Source organism: Talpa europaea (assembly GCF_964194135.1).
Source record: "Talpa europaea genome assembly, chromosome: 7".
NCBI classification, from domain to species: domain Eukaryota; kingdom Metazoa; phylum Chordata; class Mammalia; order Eulipotyphla; family Talpidae; genus Talpa; species Talpa europaea.
Genome location: NC_140074.1, coordinates 50,743,786 through 50,758,590, shown reverse-complemented (window position 1 = coordinate 50,758,590; position 14,805 = coordinate 50,743,786). Strand labels below are relative to the sequence as shown.

Sequence of the window (14,805 nt, the reverse complement as noted above, 5' to 3'; positions counted from 1 at the left end):
TGAACTCAAATTGTGAGGAACTTACATGCTGTCCTCAGTTTGAGGGCACCATCCCTATGTTTCTCATGTAACTGAATGCCCTGGAAATTTGCTTTGGATTCTGTCTCTCTACCAAACTGTTTAAAAACAAAACTCACAAATTTAGAGCTGTAATTAGCTTTATTCAATGATTCATGAATTGGCAGCATCCCACTTAGATATTGCCAAAGTTTTAATATTTAGATTTATGTGTGTGTGTGTATGAGAGAGAGAGAGAGAGAGAGAGAGAGAGAGAGACTTTTAAATGCAGTCTCTTCACTAAATTATTTTTCTTTACTAAGACAGTTTTATTTGATACCATAGGTTTCTATTGGAAACAACCTCAGTTTAAACTTTACTTTTGAACACAACAAAGCAAGAATAGACAATTATAAACCAGAGACATCCTGCAGGGGAGGAGGCGGGAGAGGGATCAGAGGGAGGGAGGGCGGAGCACAGGGGACTGTGGCGATGGTGCACGGATGCCTTGGGGAAGGAAATTCTATGGGGACTCAACCTGAGGGGGTATTGGGAAGCAAACACTGTTTAAAAAAAAGAAAAAAAATTACTGACTTCCTTTGCAAAAAAAAAAAGTTAAAAAAAGTAAACTTTACTTTTGAAATTAGAGTCTTGTAAAATGTTAAGTGAGCTTTAATTTTAAAGTTTTAGTAATTAATGGTCAATGAACTATGCCTACATAAATTACAGCAAACCTGCCTACCCACAGAAAGATTTTCAGGTGTCATGCTAATTATTCCATGTGCTCTGTTGGAAAAAGAGGAAACTTAATCTAATAGTGATTTTCATATACCTCACATAAAGATAAGATGGTTTTAACATTGAAAAGAGATAAACTTCTAATTGGTTTGTATTAAAAATATAAAGGTATTACAATTGCTCTACAAAAGTGGAGAGCCTAAATATTGATATTTTCAGACTGTAACACGTGGAGGCAAATTCTATAGATTCTGCAATTGACATTCAAACTTTGTGGCCTAATAGAGTAGAACTTAATGAAATTCCAGTATTGCCATTGATTTGACTCTTTTTTTTTTAATATTTATTTATTTATATACAAGAATTGGGGTATAGGCCAGAGATGCGGGGGTGCGAGGATTCACCAGAGACAGAGTGGGAAACAGAACAGGCAGACGGACCGAAGTACACTGCTGAGGGGAGCAGTGGGCGAGACAGGAGAGATCTGTCCCGCCATGTGGGTTTCTCTCTGGCAGGCCGGGAATCGAACTCGTGCTGCAATGGCTGCGGATTGCTTCATAGGTTGCGTCTTAATCCCTGCGCCACCAGGGAGGCCCTGATTTGACTCTTACCTGAATTTTAGATTGCCCATAATATGGTATTCATCCAAAGTATAATATCTTTTGAATTCTCCGCAAATCTTGTTAAAACAGTAACTTCAAAGATAAACATATGCAGTTTGCAGCAACATGGATGGAGCTGGAAGGGATCATGCTCAGCGAAATAAACCAGAAAGAAAAAGAATAATACCAGATGGTCTCACTCATAGCAGGAATCTAGAAAACCCGAATAAGGGACCAGGAAAAAAGAATAACTATAAGAAAGAAAAAAATCAAAATCAACAAACAACTATGAACCAGAGACACATGGGGGGGGGCGGGAAAAGGAGGGATTGGGGTCAAAATCAGGGGGTTGCAATTGTATGGGGAATATAAAAATAAAAACAACAACAACAAAAACAGTAACTTCTAGTCTGTCTACCAAGGACATGATGATGGTGAGAAATACAATGTAGCATGACACCACTGCAGCACCCAATCTGTAGTCATTGCTTCAGTGGATAACTTTTCCAAAGTTTGTGGGATGGGAAAAAGCTTGAGAATCATTTTTACATGAGACCATAGGTGACTCCTGGGGGAAAAAATCTTGGGCTATGTGATATGTGGAAACAGGATGTTAATTATTTTTTAATGAGATGCTTTATGCAATCCTGTTGTAGAAGGCATCTTAAAGCATCAGTGTCTGTGAAACTAGCCCCTGGGGCTGGGGTGAGGAGTGGATAGGGGAGTTGAGATTGGCTTCGCCCCTGAGGTCTCCTGTATGGCATCTAACAGTAGTGCATTCTTACTGTATTTGGATTCTACTGGTAGACTTTCATTGGATTTTTTGGGTTCCTTTTGTGTTTTAATAAATTTGATCAATGAAAAATACACATTTTACAAAATAAGTAAAATATATTTTGAAGCACATTAGACCAGTTTTATAAAAAATTCTTACCAAAAAGCTTTTTAAAATAAGATGGATAACAAATACTTATTTCTCTTTTACATGGTTTCGTTAATTGTTACATTGATTGAGAGCTTTTATAGTGAGAAGTGTCTTCCTGAACGAAGTGTTTTTTTTAATGTCTAAAGACAATTCTTTGATCGTAGAATGTACATGCTTTAGTTTTTTTGATCTATAAACTTTTGTTTTTAGAGCAGTTTTGAATTCATAGCAAAATGAATGGAAAGTGCAGTGATCCCAAATACTTCCATCGGCTACTCACTCTCCTGAACACAACATATAATTTTCAGAATTGTGTTAACTAATAAGTTGTGTGTGTCTAATAATATTTTGAGAAATAGTTTTCTTCACCCTCAAGAAATTTCTTATGTTACTGTATTTTTTTTTTATTTTTTTTTTTTGCCTCTATAAATTTTATTGTTATATTCCTCATACAATTGCAGCCCCCCCATTCTGACCCCAATCCCTCCCCTCCCGCCCCCGCCCCCCTAAAAGTGTCTCTGGTTCATAGTTTTCTGTTGATTTTGATTTTCACTTTCTTATAGTTATTCATTTTCCTGGTCCCTTATTTAAGTTTTCTAGATTCCTGCTATGAGTGAGACCATCCGGTATTTTTCTTTTTCTTTTTGGCTTATTTCGCTGAGCATGATCCCTTCCAGCGCCATCCATGTTGCTGCAAATTGCATGTGTTTATCTTTTTTGAATGCTGAGTAATATTCCATGGTATATATGTACCACATCTTCTTGATCCAGTCATCTATTTTTGGGCATTTGGGTTGTTTCCAAAGCTTAGCTATTGTAAACAGTGCTGCTATAAACATAGGGGTGCAGGTGCTCTTTGGAATTGATGTTTCTGTGTCCTTTGGGTAAATACCTAGGAGTGGAATTGCTGGATCATATGGAAGCTCTATGTTTAGTAGGTCCAGAAATCTCCACACAGCTCTCCACAGTGGTTGGACCAGTTTGCACTCCCACCAACAGTGCAGAAGAGTTCCTTTTTCTCCACACCCTCGCCAGCATTTGTTGTTGCTAGTTTTTTTAATATGTGCCATTCTCACTGGTGTAAGATGGTATCTCATGGTAGTTTTGATTTGCATTTCCCTGATGGCAAGTGATGTTGAACATTTTTTCATATGCCTGTTGGCCATTTGCATTTCCTCTTCAGAGAAGTTTCTTTTTAGCTCTTCTGCCCATTTTTTGACTGGATTATTTTCTTTGTTGTTGTTGAGTCTCATCAGCTCTTTGCAGATTTTTGTGATCAGTCCTTTATCATTAGTGTTGGGTGCAAAAATGTTCTCCCAGTTGGTGGGGTTTCTCTTTGTTTTTGTTATTGTCTCTTTTGCTGTGCAAAAGCTCTTTAATTTGATGTAGTCCCAGCTGTTTATCTTTGCCTTCACTATCACTGCTTTGGGTGATGTGTCTGTAAAGATGTCTTTGATGTGCAAATCCCGTAGTGTTTCGCCTATATTTCCTTCTATATATTTTATGGTTTCAGGTCTTATGTCTAGTTCTTTAATCCATTTTGAGTTGATTTTTGTGTATGGTGTGAGGTAGTGGTCAAGCTTCATTCTTTTGCATGTAGCGACCCAGTTTTCCCAGCACCATTTATTGAACAAACTTTCTTTGCTCCAATGCATAGTCTTTGCTCCTTTGTCAAAGATTAGTTGACCATAAATCTGTGGGTTTATTTCTGGATTTTCTATTTGATTCCATTGGTCTGTATGTCTGTTCTTGTTCCAATACCATGCAGTTTTGATGATTATGGCTTTGTAGTATAGTTTGAAGTCTGGGAGTGTGATGCCTCCATTCCCTTCTTTTTTTTTTCAGGAGAGCTTTGGCTATTCGGGGTTTTTTTGTGATTCCATATGAATTTCATCAATAATTGTTCTATTTCTTTGAAGAATGACATTGAAATTTTGATTGGAATAGCATTGAATCTGTATATTGCTTTTGGAAGGATGGCCATTTTAATAATGTTTATTCTTCCAATCCATGAGCAGGGGATGTCTCTCCATTTCTTTGTGTCTTCTTCTATTTCTTTTAACAGTGTTTTATAGTTTTCTTTGTATAGGTCCTTTACCTCTTTTGTTAGATTTATTCCCAAATATTTGATTTTTTTTTGTTTCAATAACAAAAGGGATGGTTTTTTTGATTTCTTCTTCTTCAGATTTATTGTTTGTGTATAGGAAGGCTACTGACTTTTGCATGTTGATTTTGTATCCTGCCACTTTACTGAACTGATTGATGAGTTGAATTAGCTTTTCTGTGGAGTTTTTGGGGTTCTCTATGTATAATATCATATCGTCTGCAAATAGTGATAGTTTGACTTCTTCTTTTCCTATTTGGATTCCTTGGATGTCTTTCTCTTGTCTTATTGCCCTGGCTAGGACTTCCAGTATTATATTGAAAAGCAGTGGTGAGAGTGGACATCCTTGTCTTGTTCCAGATCTTAATGGAATTGCTTTCAGCTTTTCACCATTGAGAATGATACTGGCTGTTGGCTTGTCATAGATGGCCTTTATGATGTTGAGGTATGTTCCTTGTATCCCAAGAATTTCAAGGGCTTTTATCATGAATGGGTGTTGCACTTTGTCGAAAGCTTTCTCAGCATCTATTGATATTATCATATGGTTTTTATATTTCTTTTTGTTGATGTGTTGGATAACGTTGATTGATTTTCGGATGTTAAACCATCCTTGTGCCCCTGGAATGAATCCTACTTGGTCGTGGTGAATTATCTTATGGATACATTGTTGGATTCTGATGGCTAAAATTTTATTGAGGATTTTTGCATCAGTGTTCATTAGGGAGATTGGCCTGTAGTTTTCCTTTTTTGTGTTGTCCTTGTTCGGTTTTGGTATTAGTGTAATGTTGGCTTCATAGAACGTGTTTGGTATTGTCCCTTCCTTCTCAATTTTTTGGAAGAGTTTGTGAAGGATAGGCACTAATTCGTCTCTGAATGTTTGGTAGAATTCATTTGTAAATCCATCAGGTCCTGGGCTTTTGTTTTTGGGGAGGTTTTTGATTACCATTTCAATTTCGCTAATTGTAATTGGTCTGTTTAGGTGTTCTATTTCTTCTTCATCTAGCTTTGGGTGATTGTAGAGTTGTAGGAATTTGTCCATCTCCTCTAGATTATTGAACTTGTTTCCATATAACTGTTCATAGTAGTTACTGATTATTCTTTTGATTTCCGCTGTGTCCGTTGTGATTTCTCCTCTTTCATTGATGATCCTGTTTATTTGTGCTTTCTCCCTTTTTTCCTTTGTGAGCCTGGCTAGGGGTTTGTCTATTTTATTGATTTTTTCAAAGAACCAGCTCTTGGTTTCATTGATCTTTTGGATTGTTTTTTTAGTTTCAATTTCATTTATTTCTGCTTTGGTTTTTATTATTTCTTTTCTTCTACTGGTTTTGGGTTTTTTTTGTTGTTCTTTTTCTAGATCTTTGAGCTTCGAGATTAGGTTGTTTCTTTGAGTTCTTTCTTGTTTCTTGATGTGAGCTTCTATTGCTATATATTTTCCTCTTATTACTGCTTTTGCTGCATCCCATACATTTAGGATATTGGTGTCCTCCTTGTCGTTCAATTCAAAAAATTTTTTAATTTCTTCTTTGATCTCCTCATTAGTCCAGTGGTCTTCCAGTAGTGTGGTTTTTAATCTCCATGAGGTAGGAAAGTTCCTTGCCTTCTTTTTATGGTTTATTTCTAGTTTGATGCCTTCATGGTCAGAAAAGATGGTTGATATGATTTCAATCTTGGTGTATCTGTTGATGTTTGTCTTGTGCCCCAGTATGTGATCGATCCTGGAGAATGATCCGTGTGCGCTTGAGAAAAATGTGTACTCCGTTTTTTTGGGGTTTAGTGTTCTATAGATGTCTGTTAAGCCCAATTGCTCTAGGTCCTTATTTAGAGCTTTGGTTTCTTTACTTATTTTTTGTCTTGTTGATCTATCCATTGTTGATAGTGGTGTGTTGAAGTCTCCCACTACGTATGTGTTTTCTCTGATGTCTGTTTTCAGAGAGGACAACAGTTGTCTGATATATTTTGGTGCTCCTTCGTTTGGTGAGTATATGTTAATGAGTGTTATTTCTTCTTGAAGTATTGTCCCCTTGATCATAATGTAGTGACCATTGGGGTCTCTTTTTATCTTTTTGAGTTTGAAATCTGTTTTATCTGATATAAGTATAGCTGTTCCTGCTTTCTTTTTTGGTCCATTTGCTTGTAGGATTGTTTTCCATCCTTTAACTTTGAGCCTATTTTTATCTTTTGTAGCTAAATGTGTTTGCTGGAGACAGCAAAAGGTTGGGTTTTGTTTCTTAATCCAGGCTGCAACTCTGTGTCTTTTTATTGAAGAGTTTAGTCCATTTACATTTAGAGTTAATATTGATATGTTAACATCTGTATTTGCCATTGTGTTTGTCTTTCCTTTGATTTTATTTATTTATTCTTTTAATAACTTTTTTTTTTTTTTTTGGCCTTCTTTCATTGTTATTCGTCCCTCTGAGGTTCTGGCTTTAGGACTCCTTGTAGTATTTTTTGGAGTGGGGGTTTAGTTGCAATGAAATTCCGGAGTTTCTGTTTGTCTGGGAAGGTCCATATTCTTTCTTCAAAGAGGAAGGAGAGCTTTGCGGGATAGAGTATTCTTGGTTGGCATCTGTTTTCTTGGAGTCTGTTGACTATGTCCCTCCACTCTCTCCTTGCCCGTAGTGTTTCTTCGGAGAAGTCTGATGTCAGCCTGATTGGCTTTCCTTTGAATGTTATCTGTTTCTTCCCTCTTGCCAGCTTCATTATTTTTTCCTTGTCCTGGATTCTTGGGAGCTTTACTATTATGTGTCTTGCTGTATTTTTTCTTTCGTCATGGAAGTTTGGTGTTCTTCTTGCTTCTTGTATATCAATTTTCAGCTCCTTCTTCACATTTGGGAAGTTCTCTTCAATTATCTCTTTGAATATTTTCTCTGTTCCTACTTCTCTCTCCTCTCCTTCTGGTATTCCTATAACTCTTATATTTCCTTTCCTCATGGAGTCAGATAGTTCCCGAAGTCTTTCTTCATTCTTTTTCCTTCGTACTTCTCTTTCCTTTTCTGTTTTGGTTCTTTTTATTTCTGTGTCTTCAAGAGCACTTATTCATTCTTCCATTTCATCAATTCTGCTTTCATTGCTTTTCCCAGAATTCTTTAGCTCTTCCACTCATTCTTTGATCTCCTGCATTTCTTTTAGTTCCCTCTTTAGGGACTCAATTTCATTCTTCTGATCGTTGATTATTTTTCCCTTATCATTGTTTTCCTTTATGACTTCTGTCAGTTTTTTAATCACGGCAATTTTAAATTCTCTTTCTGGAAGGCTCAGAAGTTCTTCCAAGTTACTGTCGTTGCTATCTGGGGGCTGGTTTTCTTTTTGTGGTGTGCTTTTTCTCTGGAGAGTTGCTAGGTTGCGTGTGGTTCTTCTCCTCCCTACTGTCTGTTTTCTAATTTGCCGTATGCGTTGGGACACTGTGTTGTTGGGACTGGCCGGCATCTTGGGTGGGCTTCTCTGCTCCCCTCTGGTTCCTCCAGGAGTCATCGGCAGCCCGGGCTGTGTGCGCGTCTCCCGGGGTCTTTGTTCTTCTCTAATGGCGCCCAGTGCCGTTCGCTCACCGCCGCGGCAAATCCTGCAGGGTTCTCCACAGCTCCCGTTCACGGGGTGTGGTGGCTGAAATAGTTCCTTTCCACTCACAGTCCCACTTGCTGCGTCCGTTTTTCTTGTTGGCCGTTTTGGTTTGTTGTTTCCCTCCTCTCTGCCGGTCGGAGAGTGCTGCCTCTGTGGGCGGGGGAGGGGAGCAGGGTTCTGTGCTTCCCTCCCTTCTGGTCCTCTTTTATGGCCACTTTCTTCTTCGGGTAGTTTGCTGGAGTCACCCGTTTATCTTCCGTGTCCCAGTTCTCACTGGGACCTGCCGCTTTTCCTCCCTATTAACTTTTTTTAATGGGAGATCTTACTCGCAGCGTCTCCTTGCCGCCATGTTGCTCCGCCCCCCTTGTTACTGTATTTTAAACTGTGATTATTCTTTATTTTTATTTGCCATGAATTAATTCAGAAACCTTTCTAAAGTTTTTATATCAAGAAGACAAATGATGTTCTGATAAAATCAGGTCACATTTCATAGAATAGATGGGAAATGGATAAACTAATCAATTAATCCTTTTATTATAAAGGCATGTGCTTTGTGTAGGATAACAGTTTTTACAGTTTATGTGTTTAGTTATCCGGTGTTTTCAGTTTGGCCATTGAAAAACTGTTTTCACAGTGCCTTCTCTAACTGAAGTCTGCTGTCATCCACATCTGAAACTTGGTGGTGGAAGGATTTCTTTTATTTTAGAGATTCATTTTTATCTGAAAATTACATAGGCAGTATCTTAATTTACAGTCCATTGTTCAAGTATACAAATTCAAACCTTGATAGTTAGCAGTATAATATTTCAACATTGGCATCCAGTGTTGTAGATTATAAGAAATACAAGCAGGAGCTTGTGAAAATATAACTTTACATGTGAACTCCAAGAGTAATATAACCTCAAAGTTTTTTTTCTCTCCAGTGTATTGCTGAAAATAAGTTGCACATATTGTGAATGAGAATAGACACTGTAGAAATGTTTTTAAGACAGTTTTCCTTTGTGACTAGAATAACCTTAATACTGTTAAGGCATTGTGCTTATTGTGTCCTAGTTCCATACAAAGTAACAACCTTTTAATTTTATTGATGCTGTTATAAATTCCATTTAATTTTAATTATATATAGCCAGAGGATAGCAAGTGTCCTACTTTTGTGTATAATGTTGCTTTATTTCTAGGGTTTACAGATTGGTACTAGAGAATTGGAAGAGATGGGGGCAAAATTTTGTGTTGGTCTCTTGCGTTTGAAAAGACTGACATCCCCACTAGAATATAATCTGCCTTCTAGCCTGCTTGACTTTGAAAATGATTTGATTGAATCGAGCTGCAAAGTAACTAGGTAAGATATTTCCTTTATTACTACATTATTACTACATTCTTTTATTACTACATTTCTTCTGTTACTACATTGTAGTATTCAATACTTTGGAGCAGAGGAACATCACCGAGACTTTAGCAGGAAAGAGTATTTTTAGAATCAATTTATCTGTTTACACATGTTTGTTCCATATTGTGATAATATTCTTCCTTTTTTGATGTTGGTATTTGGATGTGATTTTGATGAAATAGTCTTATACTTTGAATGCTGTTTTTAGTGATTTTTTAATGACTTACTTTTGATCCAAAAATAAGCAATGTGGGCAACAATACTTATATCAGAAAATACCTAGATTGAGAGGGTTTGGAGTCAGGTTTCTTACTGCAGAAAAAATTTTATTGGTGTCTACACATTGGGTGCTGTCCAGTACCCTTTTGATCACATATACTAGAAACAGATAATTCAGAATTCCTTTGGGAATTTAGCTGCCTAATATTCTTCTAAATATCTTTTGCTCTTAAAATTCAGTATAAATAAAAGCTGATCAGTAACAGGCTCACAGATAATTCAGTGTCATGGTCCTTAATCATAATACCACAGCTTAGCATTTTGTAGTTTGATATATATGAATAAGAATACCTCCATTTTTTTAGAACCTTAATCATTTTTGTTGTTAATGTCGTCGAATTTGTTAATTTATTGCATGCTCTACTATATATGTCAATTTAGCAGTTTTTTTGGGTTTTGGGGGGTTATATTTTATTTCTTTTTTGTAGGGAGTTTACGTTTTCATTTCATATTTCATTCAGAGATCAGAACAGAATAGGTCAGATAGAATGTTTTAAATGTAGTAAAACATTAATTGGAACTTATGTTCTTTATAAGGTGATAATTTAGACAGTGGTCACCTGAATTCATTATCCTTTAAAGTACTTGCTAAGCAGTAATGGAAATAAATATAAAGATTGCCAGTTGCTTTCACTGATATTTAGAAGTGTCCTGTTAATTCATCCATTTCCCCGCCCATCTCCTCCCCACATCTTATTGAGGTAGAATTTACAAATGAGATTTTAAGACATTTAAAACACACTTTGTGATAATTTGATATATATTTATGTGTATATATCTACATTGTGAAGGTTTTTTCCTATTAACATAATCCATCTAATCCTCACATCCTTATTTTTTTTTGTGTGTATCTGTATCTGAGTGTTTTTCTGCTCTTAGCAACTTTGAATTATATAATCCAGTGTTATTAACTGTAGTCACCATATAATACATTCCTTCCTCAGACCATCTTTACCTTATGTCTGATACTTTGTACTCTGGCACTCACCTTTCTACTCTCTGTTTCTATAAGTTTGAACTTATTTTATTTTTTTATTAAGATTTCACATGTAAGTGACATTATGTAATATTGCTGTTGTTTGGCTTATATTACTTGGATAATGTCCTCCAGGTTCACCAATGTTGTGGCATATATAAGGATTTCCTTTCTAAAGCCAAATAATATTACACTGTATACAGTCCTGCATCACTTAATGACATTTCTGTCAACAATAGACCACATATACGGCAGTGGTTACACCATATGCCTAGTGTGTAGCAGGCTATGTCCTCCAGCGGCAGTGGTTACACCATATGCCTAGTGTGTAGCAGGCTATGTCCTCCAGGTTTGCAATATTTTTCCCATTCCATAGGGTATCTTTTCATTGTGTTGATGGTTTCCTTTGCTGTGCCTTCTCAAGGCTCCATTCCAAGGTTTTATTAGTTATACTAGCGCTATTTAAGTCTTACATTAGCATTTCCCACTTCCCATCTTCAGTGATATTGTGCAAGTCATTGAGTTCTTGAAGGTTCTATGATGCTCTGTCTTCTGACTTAGTAATTGCAACTTATAAAATCTTTAGCTTTAGGCAGAAGTTTCGTCCTTAGTTTTCCAACCTTTCTAAAGTGTAGTTGCTAGATCTCATGAGTCTGATTTTAGCTCACTGCTTGTTGCCTTCACTTGGAGTTCAGGAGAACTTCGGCTGATTTTTATGTTCCTGTTTTTCTTGTCTTCCAAGGAGATGTTTGTCTTGTTTCTCTATGCATGTGTGTCTTTCCTAATTTTCATTTTTTTTTTTTATCTGTCATAGTTCTGTCTTTATGGCAGGGGTAATAAGGACCTCAAAGCATGTACTTTTCTAAAACAGGGAACGCCCACAATAAGATTAAAAGTAATAATAGATTTTTACAAAAACCTTTAAACCAATTGTTCTGCTTTTCATTCTACCCTGAAATCCATTCTTTATAGATAGACAATAACTTCAATTCCTGGAGTGGAAATTGGATTTTGCAATGGAGATGAGCATTCACCCTTCCCCCCACTGCTTCTTCTATGATAGCCACTTAGCAAAGTAAAGAAAATTGGAACTCAGTGCCCTCAGTTTCATCTATATGCTGCCACCTTCCAATATTGTGTTGTTATCTCTTCTTTACTATTAGCTCCACTCCAGTTTTCTTTTTCCTACAGATTTATCCTTAAAAAAAAAAAAAAGGTTATTCTTTTTCTGTCATCATGGGGGCTTTTGAGATCACTATGCTTACCAAAAGTTCTAGAACTTCCTTTTTAGTGAAGCCTGTAGTTGAAAATGAATTATGTTTTATATTCCCACAGCATTCATTGGAAATTACCACACATAAATCATTTTAATTGTACCCAGTTGTATTTGTTATATAATAAAAATTCCATCTGATACAACACTAAGTCTGCATTATGTCTTTTCTTAGAGGGTGTTTCCTTTAGGTCAAAGCTAGGACTTTTATAAAAGTTTACAGCTATATAGTATTTTTGTCCTTAGCAAAAAGTGCTTTTATTATATCTGTCGCCTGAACTATTAAACAGTCTTCTCAGTAACCCTCATTTAAAGGGTTTGAGAATGAGACAGATAACACATTTAGTAATTCTTCCCATCAGGATATTGCAGTGGTGGTTAAATTTCAGGATATTGGGCATATGGAAGAAGTATTTGAAGTTTGAGTATGTTGAAAACATCACAAGAAAGTGAGGTTGAAAAATACCAAACTCTGAACAGTGTTTTGCCATAATAAACAAACGAACAAACCATCCAACCAACCCACCCATGTTTAAATGAAGCCTGATTATTATCTTATACTCAAACGCTATTTGAACTTTTTTTTCATTGAAATGAAATGCACACATCACAAAATTAGGCTTTTTAAGATGAATAATTTAATGGTGTTTAGTACACTCACAATACTGTACAACCATCCTGTCTAGTTCCAAAACTTTTTTTACTCATTCCTGAAGAGGGCCCTAATATAAACTACGTAGTTATTCCCAGCCTCTGGCAACCACTAATCTGCTTTCTGCCCTTATGGATCTATCGAGTCTGCATATTTTAAATAAATGCAGTCATAGAATCTGTGACCTTTTGTGCCTGACTTCTTTCACTTAGCTTGTTTTCGAGGTTCATCTGTGTTGTAAAATGTATATCAGTATTCAGTTTCTTTTGGTGCATATAGCATGGACATTAGGAAATTTGATGATAAATTCTTCTTAATGCAACTAATAAAATAAATTAGGACTGAAGCTGGAGAAAGCTTTATGTTTATTGTTAGTTATCTTTGGTGTTAATATTTTTAGAAAATCTAGTTTGATGTGGTAAAGAAAGAGTGCATTTCTAATAAGGTTTAGAAAATGAGTACAGGTCAGTAGATCAGTTGACTCATACTATTTCTTGGTTAATGACTCTACGCTTGTTCCTAGCACTGTAGGAAAGACTTACTAGAAGTTGTTGGCAAAGTAGTACAAAGATAATGATTGCGATAGACCATTAACACTAGAAGGAAATAGAAGCTATTATTCTACTTTTCTATGTAAAGCTAGTGCTCATAAATATTTAGGAACTTTTTCTTCTGAGAGAATTAAATTAATATTGTTACAGAAAAAATTATTCATGACATTTGTTAAAGACTGAGGAGGCAGGTTTTATTCAGGAGGACCACTACACTGGGGTTTTGCAATAAAGGAGAGAGATTGGGCTCAAATCCAAATATAATGAGGAAAAACAGGGAATTGTAGTCAAGATGAATAGTGCAGCATTGGTGGATGGAGAGTTGCTTGGAGGAAATATGAGGGGTAAGGAAGATTCTGGCTAAACCAGCCTGACAGAATTTTGTTGAAAGCAGGTCAGGGTGATCAGGGATTTTTTATAAACTGACTCAGCAGGATTCTCACTAAAACTAAGAAGGATTTAGCAGGCAGAGCCACTGGATTAAAGAAGATCCCCAGGTCAGGACATAGTCAGAAAGAGAATCAGAAGAGCTCTACAAGTTTGGTCAAGGAGTCTCTGTCAATATGGATCATTTGTGACCAAATGTGAACAATGATATCTAATTCCTAGCCATGTAGTAAAGCTTCTTGGTATTAACGTGCTTTTTTTTTTTTTTTCGATGTATGGTTTACTATTTAATAAGGTTAATTTTTTAAAAAAGATCTTCCTTTTTAGTGGCTGTGATGCACACACTTGAAACTGGTTTGCATTTTTAAGAGTCATTTATTGCTGCTGTGTAGAAAATTCTTACTGTTATAATTGCTATTGGGATATTTTATAGGCATATAAATCATGCCAGGTAATGGAAGATTATATCACAACTTCTTGTCTACTGAAAATTATAGTTGCTTTTAACTAAAAGTGACCCATTTGTGTTTGTGCTTAGCAGATGAAATGCTTATACAGAGGAGATTGAAATCATCTAGGAAAATAAGTTTGATGCTGATATGAGTGAGCTCTTCAACTTCCAGGCCAGATTTGATTATAATGAAAGCCTTGAGACATCATGAGAGAAGGATATGGTCCTTATCATTGAGTCCAGATATGTATTGAGTTAGAGTTAGCTGTACAAGGAATTGGATGACCGTATATATTTATAGATATTTATGTGTTGTATTTTTGATAGCCTCTTGGAAATGTAAAATTATTTCTCTCACATAAATGTCTATGTGAGACTTCAAAATAAGAATATAGTATATCAGAATAAGGAAGAATACATTATTTCTTCAAAGAAGATTCAGTGGGTCTTCTGGCAGGCCGTAGAGTAGGGCAGATCTCCCTAATTTAGTGTGGGATGGAGCTGACTTGAGTTGGGTTTGCAAGATCCTTGCTCAGCCCCTACCCCCTTTCTAAGTGGTAGGCCTCCATTCAGAGGTCATATTTAAGTTGTGGGGCTTCTCTTCTTTGTGTACCATAAGACTGCCAAAAATCCTGTTGCTTATATTCTGTTTTATTTGTTTTGCTGCTTTCTGCTTTGCTTTTTAACCTCTTACACTGTAGTTTCAGAATTTGTCAGATGTCTCTAGGGGAAAACTGTTGGGGTCACATCTCTGCAACTCCCTTCTTTCAGGAAACTTGGCAGCTCTGAACTCCAATTTTTGCCTCCAGTCCTTTGAAATTGCTGAAAGCTCTGATGACTTCTCTGCCTCTTAGCAGCTGCCCTTGCTTGGCCTTGGTTTCCTCTGGATTTTGCCCCATGCACCTTTTCTCTTGGTTGATTTTAC

General features: G+C 36.4%; 1 protein-coding gene across 4 annotated transcripts in view; it reads left to right on the top strand.

The window, feature by feature from the left end:
* The window catches only part of AGTPBP1 (ATP/GTP binding carboxypeptidase 1), a gene marked incomplete at both ends in the record, with an annotated part of 95,128 nt that overhangs the window by 73,890 nt on the left and 6,433 nt on the right, over positions 1-14,805 (top strand). For all 4 annotated transcript variants that reach the window (XM_084237325.1, XM_084237324.1, XM_084237323.1 and 1 more), the window contains one exon: positions 9,103-9,263. In XM_084237325.1, coding sequence (XP_084093451.1) covers positions 9,103-9,263 — 161 coding nt within the window. The remainder of the gene's footprint in view (positions 1-9,102; positions 9,264-14,805) is intronic.